Genomic DNA, 18,225 nt, shown 5'->3' with positions numbered 1-18,225 from the left:
AAAAAATACGCAAATGCATTATGCATATAATGTTAACAGTTAACTATAAAAAAAAAATGCATATGCATATAATATTAACGGCTAACTACATATATTGATGAAATCATAAAAATATGTTCAATTTTTCGAAATATAGAATTAGAGCTTAGATGATTGTACTTTCAAATTTATATTTAAATACCAAGGTGAAAAAATAAGGAAATTTCACTTTGAAATTTATGTGTGTTGTTAATACATGATTCTCTTAGCCTAATATACATTAGATCTATTTGTTCCTATGATTAGATGGTAAAATTTTGATTTTTCTAAATATTCTTCCCTAGTTAAATAATTAGGTCCTACTTAGGAATTAAAAGTCGTCACTTCCCTCGATTCTCCATTGTTTTCTTCTACTTTGTTTTTTCTCTCTTTGTTTGGTTTTTGGTTTCCTAGTCGTTCGAATTTCACGAAGAAAGTACTCCTCACAATTCGTTTTTAATGATCAAACTTGAGACCTTTGATTAAGGAGGATGAATACTTACCAGTTTACCACAATCTTTGATGATCTTTTTTTCCTGATTTTTATTGCTAGTCCAAGAAATCTAAAACTCAGCTCCCTTTTTCGTACCTACAAACCTCAAGTTTTGCTCCTAATTCTCTTTAAAATTAGAAAAAGAAAAATTGTTTCTTTCTACCTCAATATTACCAACTTACCATCACCGATCCTATAAATTGAGAAAAGTAACGAAAGAAAAGGAAAAGAGATCCAAATAGCAAGCCTAAAAAGAAAAGAGTCTGAAAAAAGAAAAGAAAAACATAAATAGAGGAGGTTTCTTTTTGTTCTTTTTCTTTGAACAAAAATTTACACGATAATATATCCGCACTTTGTGCGATCATATAGAGTGTCATTAAATTTACAAACTAATTTGTCCCTAATATTCGAATATCATTAAATTTCGAACCACACAAATGTATATAGTATGTACTACTCCAAAATGAAAATGAGAGCGCGCAACTAAATTGTCTTAATTCATAAAAGAATTAATGAAACATTAGTCAAAAAATGAGGCTACAACTAAGATTCTGAGGCAGAGTGTATAAAATGTATCTAACTAAATACTTCTGAATTGTTGTTCTTTTTCTTTCATACTTAGTGTGGAGTAAATTATGTTTAACCAAAAACTTCAAACTTATGATGTTATAATTCAATTAAATTGGAAGTAGGGACAACTTCAATTTACACAACATTTGTTTGCTCAGTTATAGAGAACGATATTTAAGTGTCAGTAACAAAATAAGAGAAAACTTATGACACAAGTTCACCATATATATTTCTTTTTTGTTATTACTATAGTACCAAGAAATTCTAGGCAATAAAATTTGTTCTTCAGCATGGAGAAAATTTAAAAAGTTAGTAGTGGTACCTCTATTATCGAAACCATATCGAGTACTTTGTTCGATAGCGCAGCATGCGCATCAAGATGCCTCCAATCTTTCGCGCGTAGAGGAGAAATTTCTTGATTCTTGTAAACTAATCATTCATGTGATAAAATGACTCAAAAAAAAAAAATTATAATGTTTTCATTAGTTTTTCATTTACAACAGCAACACATAAAAAAAAATTAAAAAAAAAAGGGACCGCTTATAATTTTACTATTACGACATTGTTGTAAAAAAAAAGGTTATAACTATAAAGGACATAATAAAAGACACAGCCATGCATTCCAGATTAAGCACTATATTTACAAATGAAACAAAAGTAAGGAGTTGGTAAAGAAAAGAAGAACAGAACTAAGGGGGGATAAAATAAAAAGGTTTAGGACAAAAAGAAAAAGAGGAACATACCTGTACTGTTCATGGACGTTGAGGTTGAGAAAGAGCATATATTGATGCCAGAACATCCGTTACCCCAAGAGACACAAATGAAAAGTCACGACTCTTAATGTGGAAAGAAGAGGAATAGAGGCGTAATTAAGAGGATTAATAATGAAATGATGTTTGGAATTTTTTAATAAAACACAAGTGAGGGAAAATAAAAATAAAATGTCAAAAATTTGAGAAAAAAAATAAATGTCATTCTTGGATTTAGAAGCATACCACATCACCTCTCCTAAGCCTACCTTTATTATATAGTTAGATAGATTAGATGCTACTGAAAGGTAAAAAAGTGTATTAAGAAAAAACACCCAAGCATTATCTTTCCATCAGGAAAAAGACAAAAGAAAAAAAAAAAGACAAAAGACAAAAGCAATCATCCAACTAAAATGCAATTTTGTATGACAAAAACACCTTACATATAAGAATTTTACATATCGACAATACATAATTAACAGACAAACACAAAAAGAAAGGAGCAAAAAGCTTCAACAATTAATTTTCCAAATGATCAGAATTTCTAATAATCATAATTAAGTTGGTAAGAAAAATCAACTCAATTCTAAAGAAACAAACTAACAAAAATAATTCAGAGAGAGATGTAAAGAGAATTCTCACCTGAATTTAGTTTGAAGACGATTATGGAGATAACAGATTATGATTTATAAATTCGTAAATTTGGAGCACTTTTAGAACTAACACAAAACTAAACTATTTAAATACTAACGAAGAAGAAATTTCAGCAATTAGTAAACTTACAAGTGGGGAGAGGGGGAGTCCTTTGCTATTACTAGCAAAAAATTACTACAAATTAATCACAATTAATTACAGGAAGGAGTAAAGAGGAATAAGTGATATCAGACGTGAGGAGTGGGAAAGTTCTTTGTTTTTCTTTGTTAACTTCATAATTAGTCATTGCCTTTATTGATATTAATTTTGTAATTACAGGTAAACATTAAATTCTATAATAACCACATAAATATATTAAATTCTAATAAAAAAATTACTTAAAAGCCAAAAAAATGAGAAAAAAGATAAATGCTAATGGAGGCTATCGAGAGGTGCCACATAGGATTGTCTATGCCTAACTTTATATTATATATAGACTAGGCATAAGGGAGGTGATACGTCATTCTAAAGCGGGAGATGACATTTATCTTTTTTCTCCCTTTTTTTTGGCCTTTTTCTTCCTTATTCCTCCATTTTTTCACCTTTTCTTCTAATATATTTCTCTGTTTAATCCAATTGTAAGAATTAGTGTCATTAAAATCTAATAATTATAACTCCTACGTTTCACCGATTCATGAACGGATTTCATTCCTATTTATTATTCTCAGTGGCGGATGCACAACCAACCGAGGGTGTTCACCCGAACACTCTCGGCAAAAAATTCTGTGTATATATAGGGTAAATTTTCGTATTTATGTGCATATATTAACTTTCGAACACCCTTAAAAAATTACGGTGTATATTTAGCTTTCTTTTTTTTTTCCGAACACGCCGGATGAAAATTAAGGATCCGCCTCTGATTATTCTGTTCTAATGTTTCATATAACTGATTCTCTCTCTATTCCCGACTAATTAATGGTCCCTAAACATTTCCATTTACTTATAATAATCCCTATTACGTGAAGCTTTTGTCATTCTAGCATACGTAAGGGTGAGAAAGAAAACGAAGAAAAGATTAATCAACGAATCATATAGTTGCTTTCACAGATAAAGACTCATGGTTGGCAAAGCTACAAAGAATCCAAGGGTCGGAATGTTTCTTTTAATTTTCTAAATTATACTCCTTCCGTTCTAATTTATGTGGTATCTTTTATTTTTTCGAGAGTCAATTTTAATAATCTTTGTAGCTACATTGTATTGTTTTAACTAAAATTAGACGGAAAGTACTACAAGTAGCATTTCTTTCATATTTGAAAAAATACATATTAAATGTTGATAGAAGTTTACATCGTTTAAAATGTTTGTGTGTCAATTTTTTTGTTTTCCAAAATCCAATTTGTCTTTGAAGCTAACTTGTACTAGATTAATTCAATATTTTGAAATTAAAATTTATATACTCAAAAACTATACGAAAAGTACTACAAATTGCACTTCTTCTCATGCCAATACTCAATACGATGAAAAAATACATTTTAAAATGTTCATCGAAATACATGAATTAAGACTCAAAAAGCGAAAGGTGTCACATAAATTGAGACTGAAAAAGCAAATGCCTTCGATCTCATATACTCAACAAAATTTGTTTATTTTCTATTTATGAAGAGCTGCTTGTGCTTTTACAACCTATCACAACCAACAAAACCACAATGCCAAATTATCTACCAAGGTATGATTACTTAAATTGTAAAAATATTCTCTCTCTCTCTTTTTTTTTTTTTTTTTTTTTTGGGGGTCACTTTAAAGTTACAAAATCTGATATCAAAGTGTTTAAAATGAAAAACCGATTTAAGCTTTACAGAGTAAGTAACAACTTCTTATAAGTGTATTCCTGATTTGTGCATGTAAGGACGAAGAAGAAAGCTGAGAGGAAGATAGAAAAGTATAAAAAAATTGAGCAAATTCAAAAGAAGATGATGTAAAGTCTATAATAAAATTATGATTATAGTAATTTTCTCTCTTTGGCTTCCCCTCTCTCTCCCTTATTTTCTCCATTTATGTACTCTATTGAAGAACTTAAAAGACGCTTTTTAAATTCTTTTAGTTGCACCTCCTTACTTCCTCTTTTTTCTTAAAGTTGTATTTTGAAAACATAATGGGACGAGAGGACAGGAAAGACAAATCAAAAGGCTGGGAAAGAGAAACCTAATATCAATGAGACCTTCAGTTATTCTTCTCTCTTCTTATATATACACACACATACACGTATTTCGTTGTGTTTAGTTGTAGTTGGTTCTTGTGTTATTTTTATTATGGTAGATTTTCGCCTACTATTTTAATTTTTTTTTTTCTACATGATGAAAAAATTGAAATGCTTATTAATAGAAATAACATATTTTAATTTTTATTAGTTTTTCTTATAATGCTGAAAAATTATTTCTTTCACCCTGTGACTAGCATAAAGAAGATTATTCACTCCATTTGGTAGATATTTTTGTATTTGGCTGTATTAAAAAAAGTTATTATTTCAAACGAGATGTTTATCAAAATTTAAGACTGTAATTGATAAACGTAACTTCTACTCTTAATTGCTATCCATAAATCTTGTGTGTTTCATTTTTATAACTCCTAAATCATAGTAAACAGATGTAGTAATATGACATAACGTGAAAGCTCAAAAGTCTCTATTAAAAAAATCATTGTATGCATGGATAATTAAGTACTCCTATAAAATAGAGGAAATTAAAACGAAAAATAATATTTGCACAATAAATTGCAGTTTCAAAATATAAACTCTTATTCCATTAACTACATCACCCATCCACCCTAAATTTTTACTTCTACTTTGTATATATGAAAGGTATGTACTTAAAAGAGTAAAGAATTATTTTTATTTTGTATACGGGAAGAAGATGGAAGAACAAATTAAAGATCTATATTGTCTTCTTTGCCACTGACACTACATCCTCCTTTCATTAAAATAAGTAATTATAATCTATATAACTAATTTTTGTATGCATATATTTGGAAATTTTGTGTAGCTAACTGGATAAAAAATTGATATCAAATGGAGTAGTTTATAGAATTTAATTTAGATACGTATATAAAGTAAATATTATTAAATTCTTTAATTTTATTCATAACTGAGCGAAGCGGGATAAATTTACTAGTATAATATACTAACGGGCATTTCAAGCATACAGTACCAAAAATGAAGTTCTCAAAACTAGACGAGAGTGAAATATAGGGAACCAAATGTAGTATGGTTTCATTAGCTTGGCAATAAAGTTGACAACTCAAATAGATCTTCAAGTAACTCCCAAACATAACAACAACATACTGTTAAGCACAATATTCGAACCTACTTAAAATAATCATTTGATGCAAACGTAATACAATATGAAATACTATTCTCAAACTAAACTATGAGCAGACAAAGGCATAGTTTAGAAAAGACAACATGACCAAACTCAAACAAATTTTAACGTCTAAAAAAGAAACTAACATTTCACATACTATATACTTTAGAAACCAATTAATGCATGGCATATTTCACGAATGGAAGGTGTTGTAATACCCTTAAACAGACTACACACATAGAACAAATCACGATATATGTTTCCACTAATGTTATCCAGTGTTTTAAACAAGGGAGCATTTTCCTCCTTAAATAACTTATAATCTTCTAAACTTGATTTCCTAGAGAACTAACAGTGAAGAGAAAGAGGACCTATGGCTGGATTAAATACATTCACAGAGGCAACATTAGATATGAAAGAAAAGACCAACATTTTGATTTCAGATTTATCAAACAGCAAACTTCAGGGAGTATCCAGTGTCTAAAAGTCTAAGCTTGAAAGCTCTTAAACTGTTTTTGGAAAATACTTAGCCAAAGCATGTGTTTGAAGGTTTGAAGAAAATCATATAGATTCAACATGCTTTCGTGAAACATTAGCTGCTTATTTAAAGCATTTGACCGAGACAACAGAGAAAAACTTCTAGCTCAAAAGAGATTTTGAGAGACAATAACATCTTGGTTTTAATAAATCCATTTAGCTGCTGGTTGCAGAAAACTCAAATTGAAGTCTAAACATAACATACTGATATTTGGCTTAAACAAACAACGAGAGCTAACGACACTTTCACCGCCATGAGAATTAAAATAAAGAGAAGAAAAGTTACTGCAGGAAGGAGTCGGTACTCTCACTAAATGGGTGTATGGCAATTATCAGGTCACCACTTAAACAATTAACACACATAAGAGAAACCAGCAATTTAGGAAGCAAATTAGACCAAATTCCATAGCTAGAGCAGGCGGAAAATACCCTCCTTCTTGACACATATATTCAACCAGTTATTTTTTACATTGATTTATATGAGACTAAAATGGTAAAAGTGGATTCATTAACATTCAAACAGAAGCTAAACTCAAAGAAAGGTATTTCAAACAATTACGTATTGATTGGCGTATCAGTAATTCGACGACTAAACCATCAACAAACTCCTTCATACATGAAGGCAACCAACAAAGCTAGAACAATCATGATACTCAAATCTAGATTTCCAAAGCTAGAACAATATTAACGAAATTAACTAAGTCATACTGATTCTGAATTTAAATGGATGGAAAACAAAAACTAGCAAAATAATTCTACATTACATCAAACAGAACTAAAATCATGAGGAACTCCCCTTTATCTTAAAAATTCAGTTTTGTAACCATTAACAAGAACAAGAAGAAAACTGGAATTTGAAAGAAGTAATTAATTTTGAGGGAAAATCTGGACAAATATAGCGGCTAATACTTTGAAGTGAGTTGAAATATGAGCACACGTTACATTCATCATATTTGTTTTTGACTATCATTTTCTCTAAACTAGTTTAAAAGACAAACTATGTTAAGGCAGACTCAAAAGAATATCCTCGTATTAAAACGTAGTTCATACAAAATCACGCATACTCAAAAAGAAGATAAAGATGTTACTATAGAGAATACTAAACTAAAATGTGGATCAAGTAAAACACACAGGGAGAACGAAACTCTTGCTTGCGTACATGTCGGAAAAAAAAAACATTTAACTGACGAAGACTTAATCATATCAGATTAATATCAGAACTAAGAGCAAAACAAACGAAACGAAAAAAAAAAAAACATTTAACTGCGAGAATGCTTGCCTTTCACCAACAAAGCTCAAGCGCAAAGAAAACCAAAGGTTAAAATTTTGAACTATTCCGAAAATTCAAGATTTCAACTTAGAAGTTGTGTAATTCAAAAAATCGGGGTCTGAACCGTCGTTTCTTCAATGAATATGGGGTTCTTAGGGGCAGTATCGTTCTTAGGGGATTAGGAATTTTGGTGCTTGGTTGGTTGCTGGAAAAATGACAGGAACTGAGGGATCTGGAAGGAATAAAGGTAATGGGCCGGGTCTATTGTGAGTATTGGGCTGGTCATATTGGTTTTGGGCTGATATTTAGAGTTGGGAGGAGGCTGGAAATGTAGTCTAAAGAGTTGGCCAAAATACAGCCTTTTGCATAGCAATCATAACCATTCCCTTAAAATTAAGGGAAAAGGACACTGTGTGTCCACTCAGCCAAACTAATTTCACATTTAATCACTGTTTGGGGTTAATTCCACTAGGTGTCCGGTCTACCCAAATTATTGCCAAAAAATGGCCGGTCGGCCCAAAATAATGCGAAGGCTGGCCGGCCCAACAGCCCAGGCGCTTAAAAAAAAAAGACTTTTTAGTCGCCACAAAAAAGTCGTCACTAAAGGGCTGCTACAGCATATTACATATGGTGAATTTTATAAAAAGACTTTTTAGTCGCCAAGAATTAACAAATATCACTAAAGGTACGGAATTAATCATATTACATATGGTGAATTATATATACACTTTATCTACAAAATTATACGTTAATTATACATATGCTGGAATTAATCATACATAAATTATACGTTAATTATATATATATATTATACAATAATGATATGATATTTATTTTTAACATATACAATAGTGATACATATTATATACCACAATGATACGTTCTATAATACATTTTTTATACATATGGTACACTTTCTATACAAGATCGATATAGTTTATATACACATGCCGGAATTATATATACACTTTTATACAAAAAATGATATATATTATATACAAAAATGATACAATTTTCTATTCTATACGGGCAGTTACTTTGTCGATACACATTATATACACAAATGATACATATTATATACAAAAATGATACATACCTTAGTGATTCATATTTTATACGATTTCTATACATTACGAGATAGGTACTGATACATATTTTATACACAAATGACACATATTATATATAAAAATAGCCTCAAACATTTTTGTGTTTGGGTTTTTATTTGAAAATTGTCTTATTTAAGTTTTGGCTAATGGATGAGATTAGTTTAGTGGGTATAATTTGGGTTTAGAAGAATTGTGGCCAACTGGTGGAATTAGTTTCACCCGACCGGCCAATTATGTCCTTTCCCCTAAAATTAAAGCCAAATTAGATGAATTAATTATTCATTAACTAATTAAGCTTCTTGCCTTAACAAAGTAAAATATTTATTTGCGAAAAATAAACTAATTATAGTAATTAAGTCGTAAATGGCTTTAAATTGACAACTTGAAATAAGTACTAAGTTAAACACTTATTTTGAACATAATAATACTTTAAAATGAAATGGCAAAATAACTCCAAAACTAGTTAAGAAAATATTTTTGACTTTTATAAATACGTATTTCACTCTGTTTGAAATTCAAAAAACTCAGCTAATTAATTTAAAATGTGAAGGGTCAAAATTGGGCGTCAACAGCTGCATTTCAGAGAAGCTTTGGTCTATAAACAAACATTGACATAGATTTCACACGTTCCGTGGAGTCAGTTGAGGTGCGTGCAAGCTGGCCTAAACATCATGGTTATAAAAAATAATAAAAAAAAGGATTTCACACGTGACATTCAAATTTGCAGTTTTAAGGATGATTTTAGTTTTAAAATGATATTAACAGTCAGGAAGAATAGAGTACTAGAATCTGCCTTTGTTAGTGTGTCAAGTTGAGAATAAAGCAAAAAATACCAGACTTGACCTAAACTCAGGTAACAGTATAAGAACTTGTAGCTTTTGCAGAAACTAATTCAAGTGCAAGATTATTATTCTTAACTTGCGTTCCTTGTATATATGTATAGTTGCATGGATGGTACAGCTGATCTTATCGCCTCTTTGAATACACACACATATATACATATATATTTATATTATCTCAAATGCCAGAAATTCAGTTAGGCGTCCCTTCGTTGCCAGTAATTGAGTTAGCCGTCCCTCCGTTACGTACAACGCTACAACATATTCTTCCGGATGATGACATAAACAGTAGAGCAGCTGAAGTGGCCGATTGGTTACATGCAAAAATTGATATACCTGGCCCTCCGTCAAGTGATGAAGAGACGCACAAAATACAAACAATTCCCCCTGCACTTGTCGAGAATACTAGTAGGGAAGATTATAGTAGGGATGCCAAGTACTACTGGCCCCTTATGGTTTCCATCGGTCCAATCCACTATGGAAAACCTCATGTTCAACCCATGGAGGATTTCAAGCGGAAATCATTGAGGGAATTATCAGAAAGTGTCAAAAACCAGGTAACCATTGAACAAGTGTATGCAAGTGTGGAACAAGAGTTGCTCAGAGCTCGGAATTGTTACTCTTGCAGTTTCCAACGCTGGGAAGACCATGAGTGGTGTCTGATGATGTTCCTCGACGGCTGCTTTATTGTTAAATTCATCATCGACCAGAGTCCAAATGCTAGAAAATTTTATATGAAGGAGCATGATAGAGATGTGGTGCGTCGTGACCTTTTATTGTTTGAAAATCAATTACCTTTTCAAGTTCTAACTATGTTAGCACACGCATTTAGATGTGAAGAGTTATTTTCTTTGGGTCTTTTAAACAAATTCTTCATCCAAATGCCATTCGTAAGGATATCTCCTCCTTATTCAACTCCTACAATTATTGAATATATATTCCGGTGCGTGAAACGCCGCCAAGCTCCTCGCTCTCGATATCAGCCGGAGGTTCCTGCACATCTTCTTCAATATTGTAGAAGCCTATGGATTGGTCATTTATTTAATGATGACGAAGAAGAAGAAGAAGGAGGAGCAGAAGATCATCTTGCTATTTGTCCACCTTCCTCAGTCACAGAGTTGAAGAAAGTGGGCATTCGCTGCAGTCCTGCAATGGGTCTTCCTATTGATGTTCCTGTAAATTTAACACCGGGGATCCATACATTTATCTATACATTTGTTGATACCCTACCAGATATCCATTTTAAATCATCTATGTTATCAGGGAAGCTGTTCTTTCCTCGACTAACTATCGACGAAAATACTATGACCCTGTTTTCTAACCTAGTTGCTTACGAATATTCGTGCAGTTCACGATATAAAACCTCAGGGATCTCATCTTTCTTGAGTTTCATGGGTATGTTTATTAATGGAGAGGAAGATGTTAAGGAGCTGCGAGCCAGGGGAATACTCCAGATCAACCTCAAAGTTGCCGATGAACAAGCAGTGGTTATTAAATTCTTCAGATATATAACAGCACATATTGAGCCTAATCCACAAGCGTTTAGGTATGCCAAACAACAGATTTCTACCTACTGCAAAAGTAAAAGGCTCGCTCTAAGAGTTGCCTATGCTGAATTTAAGCAAAGGTACTTTAGTGGTCCGTGGAGTTTCCTCGTGTTCCTTGCTGTTGTTTTCACGGTCAGTATGACTGTGATTCAGACCGTCCTCACAGGCATTCAGACTTATAAGAAAGACTGATGATTTTGTAATACCCCTATCAATGTGTCATTCTGCTTTTTCTTGAGCTCTTGTATCTTCATAAGTTGTATTTTGAATAAACTATACAAGGGTCTATTGGCTGCTTACAATAGACCCTTGTGCTCCGGTCCTTCCCCGGATCCCGCGCTTAGCTAGAGCCTAGTGCACCTGGCTGCTCTTTTAGCCTTGTTTGGCAGCATGTTTGTATGTGATTGTACTTTTCATGTATTCGTTGTATCTTGATTGTGTTCTTATTACAATAGTAGAATATGGAAATGTTAAATGAGTTCACTTGATGAAAACCCATGGAATTGGATTTGTTGAATAGATGCACAGCCATTTATGATAACATGCTCATATAACTTATAGTCATGTTTTGATCTCAAACAGCTAACACAGCAGTCATGATTTTTATGTGCTAATTCATTTTGCCTGTCTCGAAAAGATAATGAGAAATTTACAGCAGACGGAAGACGAAAAACCAAAAGTCTATGACTTACTTTTTCCAGAATTTTTACATGTATGAAAGATATATCTGAAATTCAGTAGGCATTCCGACATAGATTTGGTTGAAACTTAGAAAGGTTTTGTGAGTGGAAAAAAAAATTCAGTGGAAAACTCGTCTTAAGAAACTAACTGAAAAACCAGTCAAATATATAGCCAAACAATATTTGTATTATGAGACATGGTGCCCATAAAATGTGTATCATTGTACCTGAAATAGCCAATCCTTGTGTTGTTATTTGATGGTTCCAGTGATTGTTGTAGACTACTGCTAGGCAAAGCCAAAGAAAGATCTAATATTCCAGCTTTTGGCTTCTTTTCTGCCTGAATTTCCTGATTCTCAGCTACCCTTTTAGGGGAATTCCCTCTATACTCATTCAAATCCCTCTCTACCCATATGTTGCTTTCCACATTTGATTCTCAAAAATAATTACTACTCACTCCGTCCACTTTTGCTTGTCTACAATAAACTTTGCACTCCCTTCAACAAATAATAAATAAAGTGCATATTTTACTATGATACCCATATTAATTGGTATATATTCTTAAACCTTGGAAAATGATTTGGCAAGTAAATAATTAATGTTAAGGGTAATACATGAAAAAAAATAGTATGTGGACAAGTAAAATTGAAAATTAATTTTTAGTATAGTGGATAAGTAAAAGTGAACGGAAAGAGTATTTCTTTACTGTACCAATTTGTTCGGTTGTTTTGAGTATTAGAACCCTTATTCCCTAAATAACAATTCTTGTAGGCTTGCGGGGACAGTCCAAGGGACCCGGATGCGTATCGGAGAAGAAAATAAATAAACTAGAAGTTAGGAGAAAAAAATAAACTAAGAGTTGACCAAGTCAGAATTCGGCGTAAACAAACTTGAAATCGAGGTTTGAAAGTTCCTACAGCTTCGAAGGATGATTTAGGAATTAGATGGACAGTTTGGACGAGTCCCGAGGAACTCAAGAGTGATTCGGACACTTAAGTTCCAAACTAGTTTGAAGATTTAGAGTTGATCACGGTCAAATATGTGGCTAGACGATCCCGGATCGGTGATTTAGGTGTTCCAGCACATTCATAGGGTGTCTTAGGAGGGATTTGCACCTTTGGTTTGCATTTCGAGGGGCTCGGGAGTTTCGGCCCTAGATGAAAAATCCACCCTTCTGGGTTACTGCCGCTAGATTGATCTAGCACTACCACAACCATTGGAGTACGATCGATGAACGTACCAATGTAATGAACTCAAATCCAACGTGACAGTTACCACTTTCTCAACTATATTAATAAGACTAAGGTTCAATTTCAATTCCAGAAAGTAAATGCAACAACTCAAATGGCAAAAGGCCAAGCAGAAATACAGAAATATTAAAAGTAAGAATTAGGATAGATTGTAGAAGGAGATGAGGAACTGGACTCAGAGAAAGCAGGATGAGAAGCAGACTTTGCCAAAGCATCACAACACACACAAAACGCTTCTTTCAAGCCCCTTGTCTGATTTAATTAGTTGCTAATTTGGCTTGGATCCCAAATAAAACACTCCAACATTTTACTCGGTCCAATAATCCCAATTGAATGAGTCTCATTCACCACTTCTAGCTCATAGGCCCTTATGGAGTTAGCTTGATTCACAACAATGTTATCATTCGGAGTATCAACCGAAGTACAAAAAATCATCACCAAATTGAATTCATAATAGAGTCCAAAGACTAAACATCAAAAGAGCAAGCTGGGACCCTAAAGGTGTGAAATATACTCATACCCCATCATGATCATGACAAATATATAGTACTAAATCCCATTTACCTCTCTTCCCTTTTCTGTATTCTCTATTCACAGGAAAAAATTTCCATAACCTCAATCAAACTGGACACAAATATCAACGTCTCAATGTAGAGAAACCACAATACCCTTCCTTTTATTTAAAGGACGCGTCTTCCCTCCTCGATTGCCTCTGCTGGTGCCGTTTGCTGTGATGGCGATGGACGCCACCAAAGGTTACAGGGTCAAAGCCTTGGAGACGGTCAGCTTCCTTGGGATCAAGTACGCATTCAGATAGAGGGACCTTGTATCGAGTTCGGTCATAACAGTATGAATATTGCAAGTATTTCTTTCGGAAGCTCTCCATTTTCGTTCTTTGATCAGGGGATACACCAGTTGGAATGGCTGCAGAATTCTGGACAGTGTCACTTTTTGGTGACAATTCAATTGGATCAACTGCACATCCATGAAGGACAAATTCGGAGAACTTGGCGACGTAAGGGGCATATTTGTAATTGACTTTGTATTTGCCCCCATTGGTAGCCCAGCTAGAACCATCCCATATTGTAGCATACAAAGACATTGGCTTAGAAGGGAAGTCCCCACCCATTGCTTCTGTCCTCTTGATCTCTCTTATGGGAACATTGTCTACATAAAAGCTGCAAGAAAATGTATAGAAACACACAGAGCAAACAAAATATAATCAGTTATTGGATTACCAAACACCACAATACATGCTAGTGTACAAAAACTAGTTAGTAAAAGGTTCTTAAATTTTATAGTTAGTTACCTAGAAATTGCTCTTATACATAAACATGTGGATTAATATAGGCTTTCAAGTTTCACAGCAGTTCAAGTTCTGAGTTTTTCCTCTACTTGGTCCTTAAGCTTAGAAAAAACACAAAACAGAATTAATTAAAAAGTGATAAAGGTGGTGTTTGTTTGTTATGTTTGGCTGGAAGGGTTATGTAAGAGGGTGTTATGTCACTGTATTAAGATGTATAGTGTTAAAGTATAAGTTGAGCAAACTAAAAGGAAAAGCTAGGCTTTAGTGCCTCTAGGACAGAGAAGATACTAAATAGCGGCGGTTCCAAGATTTGAATTTGATGGGTTCAACCTTTAACTTTTTTAGTATTGTACTTTTGAAATTATGAAATTTGTTAAGATCTTATAATTTTTCACATATATATTGATGTTCCGTATTGAAAAAACTGGATTCAGTCAAACCTATAGCTACGAAGTTGCATCCGCTGCTGACACTAAATAAAGGACAGGATACATCTAATAGGAAGTTCTTGATAAGGATATCATGTTTTCTTCATAACAAATAGACATCACCAACGAAGCTCCAAAAGCAGGAAAAATCAATTAGTTAAGGGTTTGGCCTAGTAATTAATGAAGTGGAAAAGGCTAAGAGCAGTGGCAGAGTCAGTATTCAAAATATAAAGAAATAAACATATGAAGAAGTCAAGAAGATTCAACTCAACATCTACTATATATATATAAAAAAAAAATTGACCTTGTATATACAATGTAATTTTTTTGACGAAAGATATTCGGATGAATCCCTAGTACCCTAGCTCCGCCAATGGGCAAGAGCTACTCGTTTCAATCCAAATAGAGAGAAGAAAAAACATTAGACGGTTTTTCCTTATTTGCCCAAGTGTTTTTGGGTACTTGTGATGGTGAAAAGTAGCAGGTACTCAGTAGATTAGTCAAGGTGCGCGCAAACCTATCCTGACATTGCCATTATAATTTTTTTTTTCTTTTCAGAATGGTGGAATTGTTACTTACATGATCTGGCTGTCAGTCCAGAGGATGCTGTATGTATGAAAATCTTCAGTTGGATCAAACCAAAGTCCATATCTTTCTTCTCTGCCAACATTTGTGCTACCATTTCCATAAATATTTGTTTGAATCCTCCAGTTTTTTGCTCTAATATTTCCCAAGAACTCAAAGTCAATCTCATCATGGTTCTTCTCAAACATGTCTCCATTAGACATCTGTCATCAATCAAATAGTAAAAAAATTTATTTAAAGAATGGAATTTGCTGGATAGTACCTGAGTATAACACTATAATCCAATTACTTATTAAAGAAATAAAAATATAATCAAACTGATTTGTTTGAAACCCAAAGAGAGAATGTTTGCTTCATAATAGCATAATTGAAGTTATAATTTCCATATGGTGGTAAAAGACAGTCTGACAGGTAAATCTAAAGTTATAAGTTGTCTATCCAACTTCAATCAAAGCCCCAAAAACAACAATCAAAAGTTATTTAGGAAAAAAGGAGGAGTTGGGTTAATTTAGGAGGTCAGTCATTCCACCCACGCCATATCAATTAATTAAGTCACAATCTATGCTAATTGAGATTAGCCATACAAATCATCTACATTACTCCATAATTTTAACTATTTTTATTTGTCAATCAACTTACTGTAACCCTCATCCTTTGTCGAGACTTAAAACCTACACTCTAGCCACATAATGTGAATGGTGATCAATTGAATACCATTCACCAAAAAATTATATGAAGTATATAGAAAATTATACTGTAATGATGGAGCCAAAATTTTGAGTGAGGAAATAAAAAAATAAAGATTTAAACATACGAATACACCTGGGGATTTCGACATGTAGGTATATATACAACCAAAAAATTGATCTATTTATACCCGGTGTAATTTTTTAGTGAAGTGGTATTCATTGACTCTATGTGGACAAGGGTAGCTCCACCTTTGACGGTGTATATGTATCAAAAAAAATACTTTTTACACATACTCCTTCCATTTCAAATTGATCTGAATTTATATCTTAAATTAAAATCACGTGGAATGTACCAATATGTCAGTTATTCTTGTGGTCTTAAACATGTCACGTGAAAAGTTGGAATAAACTAGTTGACTAAAAAGGAAAGTAAGAGAAACAAATTGAAACAAAGAGAGTATGCAATAACCTTTAAACACTCTTAACGCAATTCCTGATTTCGACACTGGTTACCCGATACCATAAAAATGAAAATATAAAACCGAAATGCAAAACACATCAAGAGTCTTCCCTTTCTTTGTGTTTATTAAATAAATAAATAATCATTCGGTTATTAGCTTTACTTACATAAAATGCAACAACCACTCCAGCAGTGTAATCTGCAGGTAGCTTAATAGAAGCACTGAATAAGCCGTGGAGGTAAAGGTCTTGAGACACAAATCCAGCTCCTGCAAATTCATCCATTAATTCCCAAAATAAGTAAATTTCCTTAGATAAAATAAAATGTTCAGCAGAAACTAGTCCTTCTCTATTTCAAGTTGTTTGAAATAATTTGACACGATACGAAATTTAAGAAAAAGATTATAAATTTTGAAATTTGAATTCTTAAATATTGAATAACAATTATGTGACTATAGGACTTTTGAAACTTGTGTTCTTAAATATGACACAACATATTCCTCAAAATAAAAGTTTCATTCAGCAAATACAAAAATGTGACAATCTTTTTAAAGGAACTAATAAAGAAATCAGGAGCGGCCTATAACAGGTGCAGTTTGATCAGACGAACCTAGTAATTTTTGTATAGACCTCATATGCATATTAGGAAATTCGATAATAAGTTCATAACGAATAAAATTTAAATTCTGACTCCGCTTCTAAAGAAATGACGTCAAACAAAGTCGAACAAAGAGAGTTCAAAAAAAAAAAAAAAAAAAACCAACCTGTTCTTTCATCTAGAGAAATATGAACTGACTTTCCATCTTCAAGAACAATAAGATTATCATGACCAAATAGTCGTAAGTATCCTTCATCAAATGGTAAAGTTGGGAGCTTTCTTGAAGTACCAGAAACTAACACAAGAACAGAGAACAGTATGAAAAATTCCAGAAGAAAATTCACCATCTTTTTATTTTATTTTTTGGCTTCTTTAATGAATGGAAAGTTGAAGCTTCTTATAGAGTTCTCTGGGTGTTTTCTTTTATGTAGAGTCGTAATATATAGGGAGAAGTATTCAAAACACACTCTGCAAAATTGCTATAACATTAATTTCAAAATAAGTAAATTTCCTTAGATAAAATTAAAACTAAATTTTTGCACAAAGTATTTCTCTATATTAATCTGTTTGACAAAAAAGTGAGTCCTCAATATTGGGTATTATTACGTCACCAATTTCAATAATACAAAAAATATTATAAAATTTTGAAATTTGAAGTCTTAACAAATATATAAGCAAAGACAAAGGCTATTTTATGAGCTGTTCATTGTTCATACATATTAGGGGTGGCGGATTTTTTAAACACCAAATCAAACCAATTGCGTCGGATTTTTAAATTTATACACCAAACTAAATCAATAAAATTCGGGTTTTTCAACCTCGGGTTTTCTCGGGTTATTCGGTTTTCTCGGATTTTTCGGGTTTTTTTTTCGGAATAGTCTTGATACAATACATATAACTTTTACTTCAAATATTTTTAAAAGATACAACTATATAATTAAGGTGTTTCTTAAAAAAATAACACAAAATGTGAGAAGAGTGATAACATTGTATTAAAAATATTCAACAAAACTAATAAAATCGGTTAAAATAAATATTGCTAATTAACAAGCCATAAAGAAATATTCATAATCTAAAAATACTAAGAAATAAAATCGTTAATAAGTATTAGT

At 32.5% G+C, this 18,225-nt stretch overlaps 2 protein-coding genes across 2 annotated transcripts; one reads left to right on the top strand and one right to left on the bottom strand.

Annotated features, from left to right (window-relative positions):
• Positions 1-9,700: 9,700 nt before the first annotated feature.
• On the top strand, positions 9,701-11,587 carry LOC132060018 (UPF0481 protein At3g47200-like). The gene has a single exon (XM_059452873.1). The coding sequence runs from the start codon at positions 9,754-9,756 to the stop codon at positions 11,308-11,310; it is 1,557 nt and encodes a 518-aa protein (XP_059308856.1). The 5' UTR covers positions 9,701-9,753; the 3' UTR covers positions 11,311-11,587.
• Positions 11,588-13,429: 1,842 nt separating this feature from the next.
• On the bottom strand, positions 13,430-17,558 carry LOC132060019 (probable xyloglucan endotransglucosylase/hydrolase protein 28). The gene is made up of 4 exons (XM_059452874.1): positions 17,280-17,558; positions 16,684-16,784; positions 15,362-15,570; positions 13,430-14,226 (listed from the first exon to the last, which is right to left on the bottom strand). Exons 1-4 carry the CDS (start codon positions 17,458-17,460, stop codon positions 13,725-13,727), a joined length of 993 nt encoding a protein of 330 aa, XP_059308857.1. The 5' UTR covers positions 17,461-17,558; the 3' UTR covers positions 13,430-13,724.
• Positions 17,559-18,225: the final 667 nt, after the last annotated feature.

Source organism: Lycium ferocissimum, chromosome 6, assembly GCF_029784015.1.
Source record: "Lycium ferocissimum isolate CSIRO_LF1 chromosome 6, AGI_CSIRO_Lferr_CH_V1, whole genome shotgun sequence".
Lineage (NCBI taxonomy): Eukaryota > Viridiplantae > Streptophyta > Magnoliopsida > Solanales > Solanaceae > Lycium > Lycium ferocissimum.
This window is presented reverse-complemented; position numbering and strand designations above follow the sequence as displayed.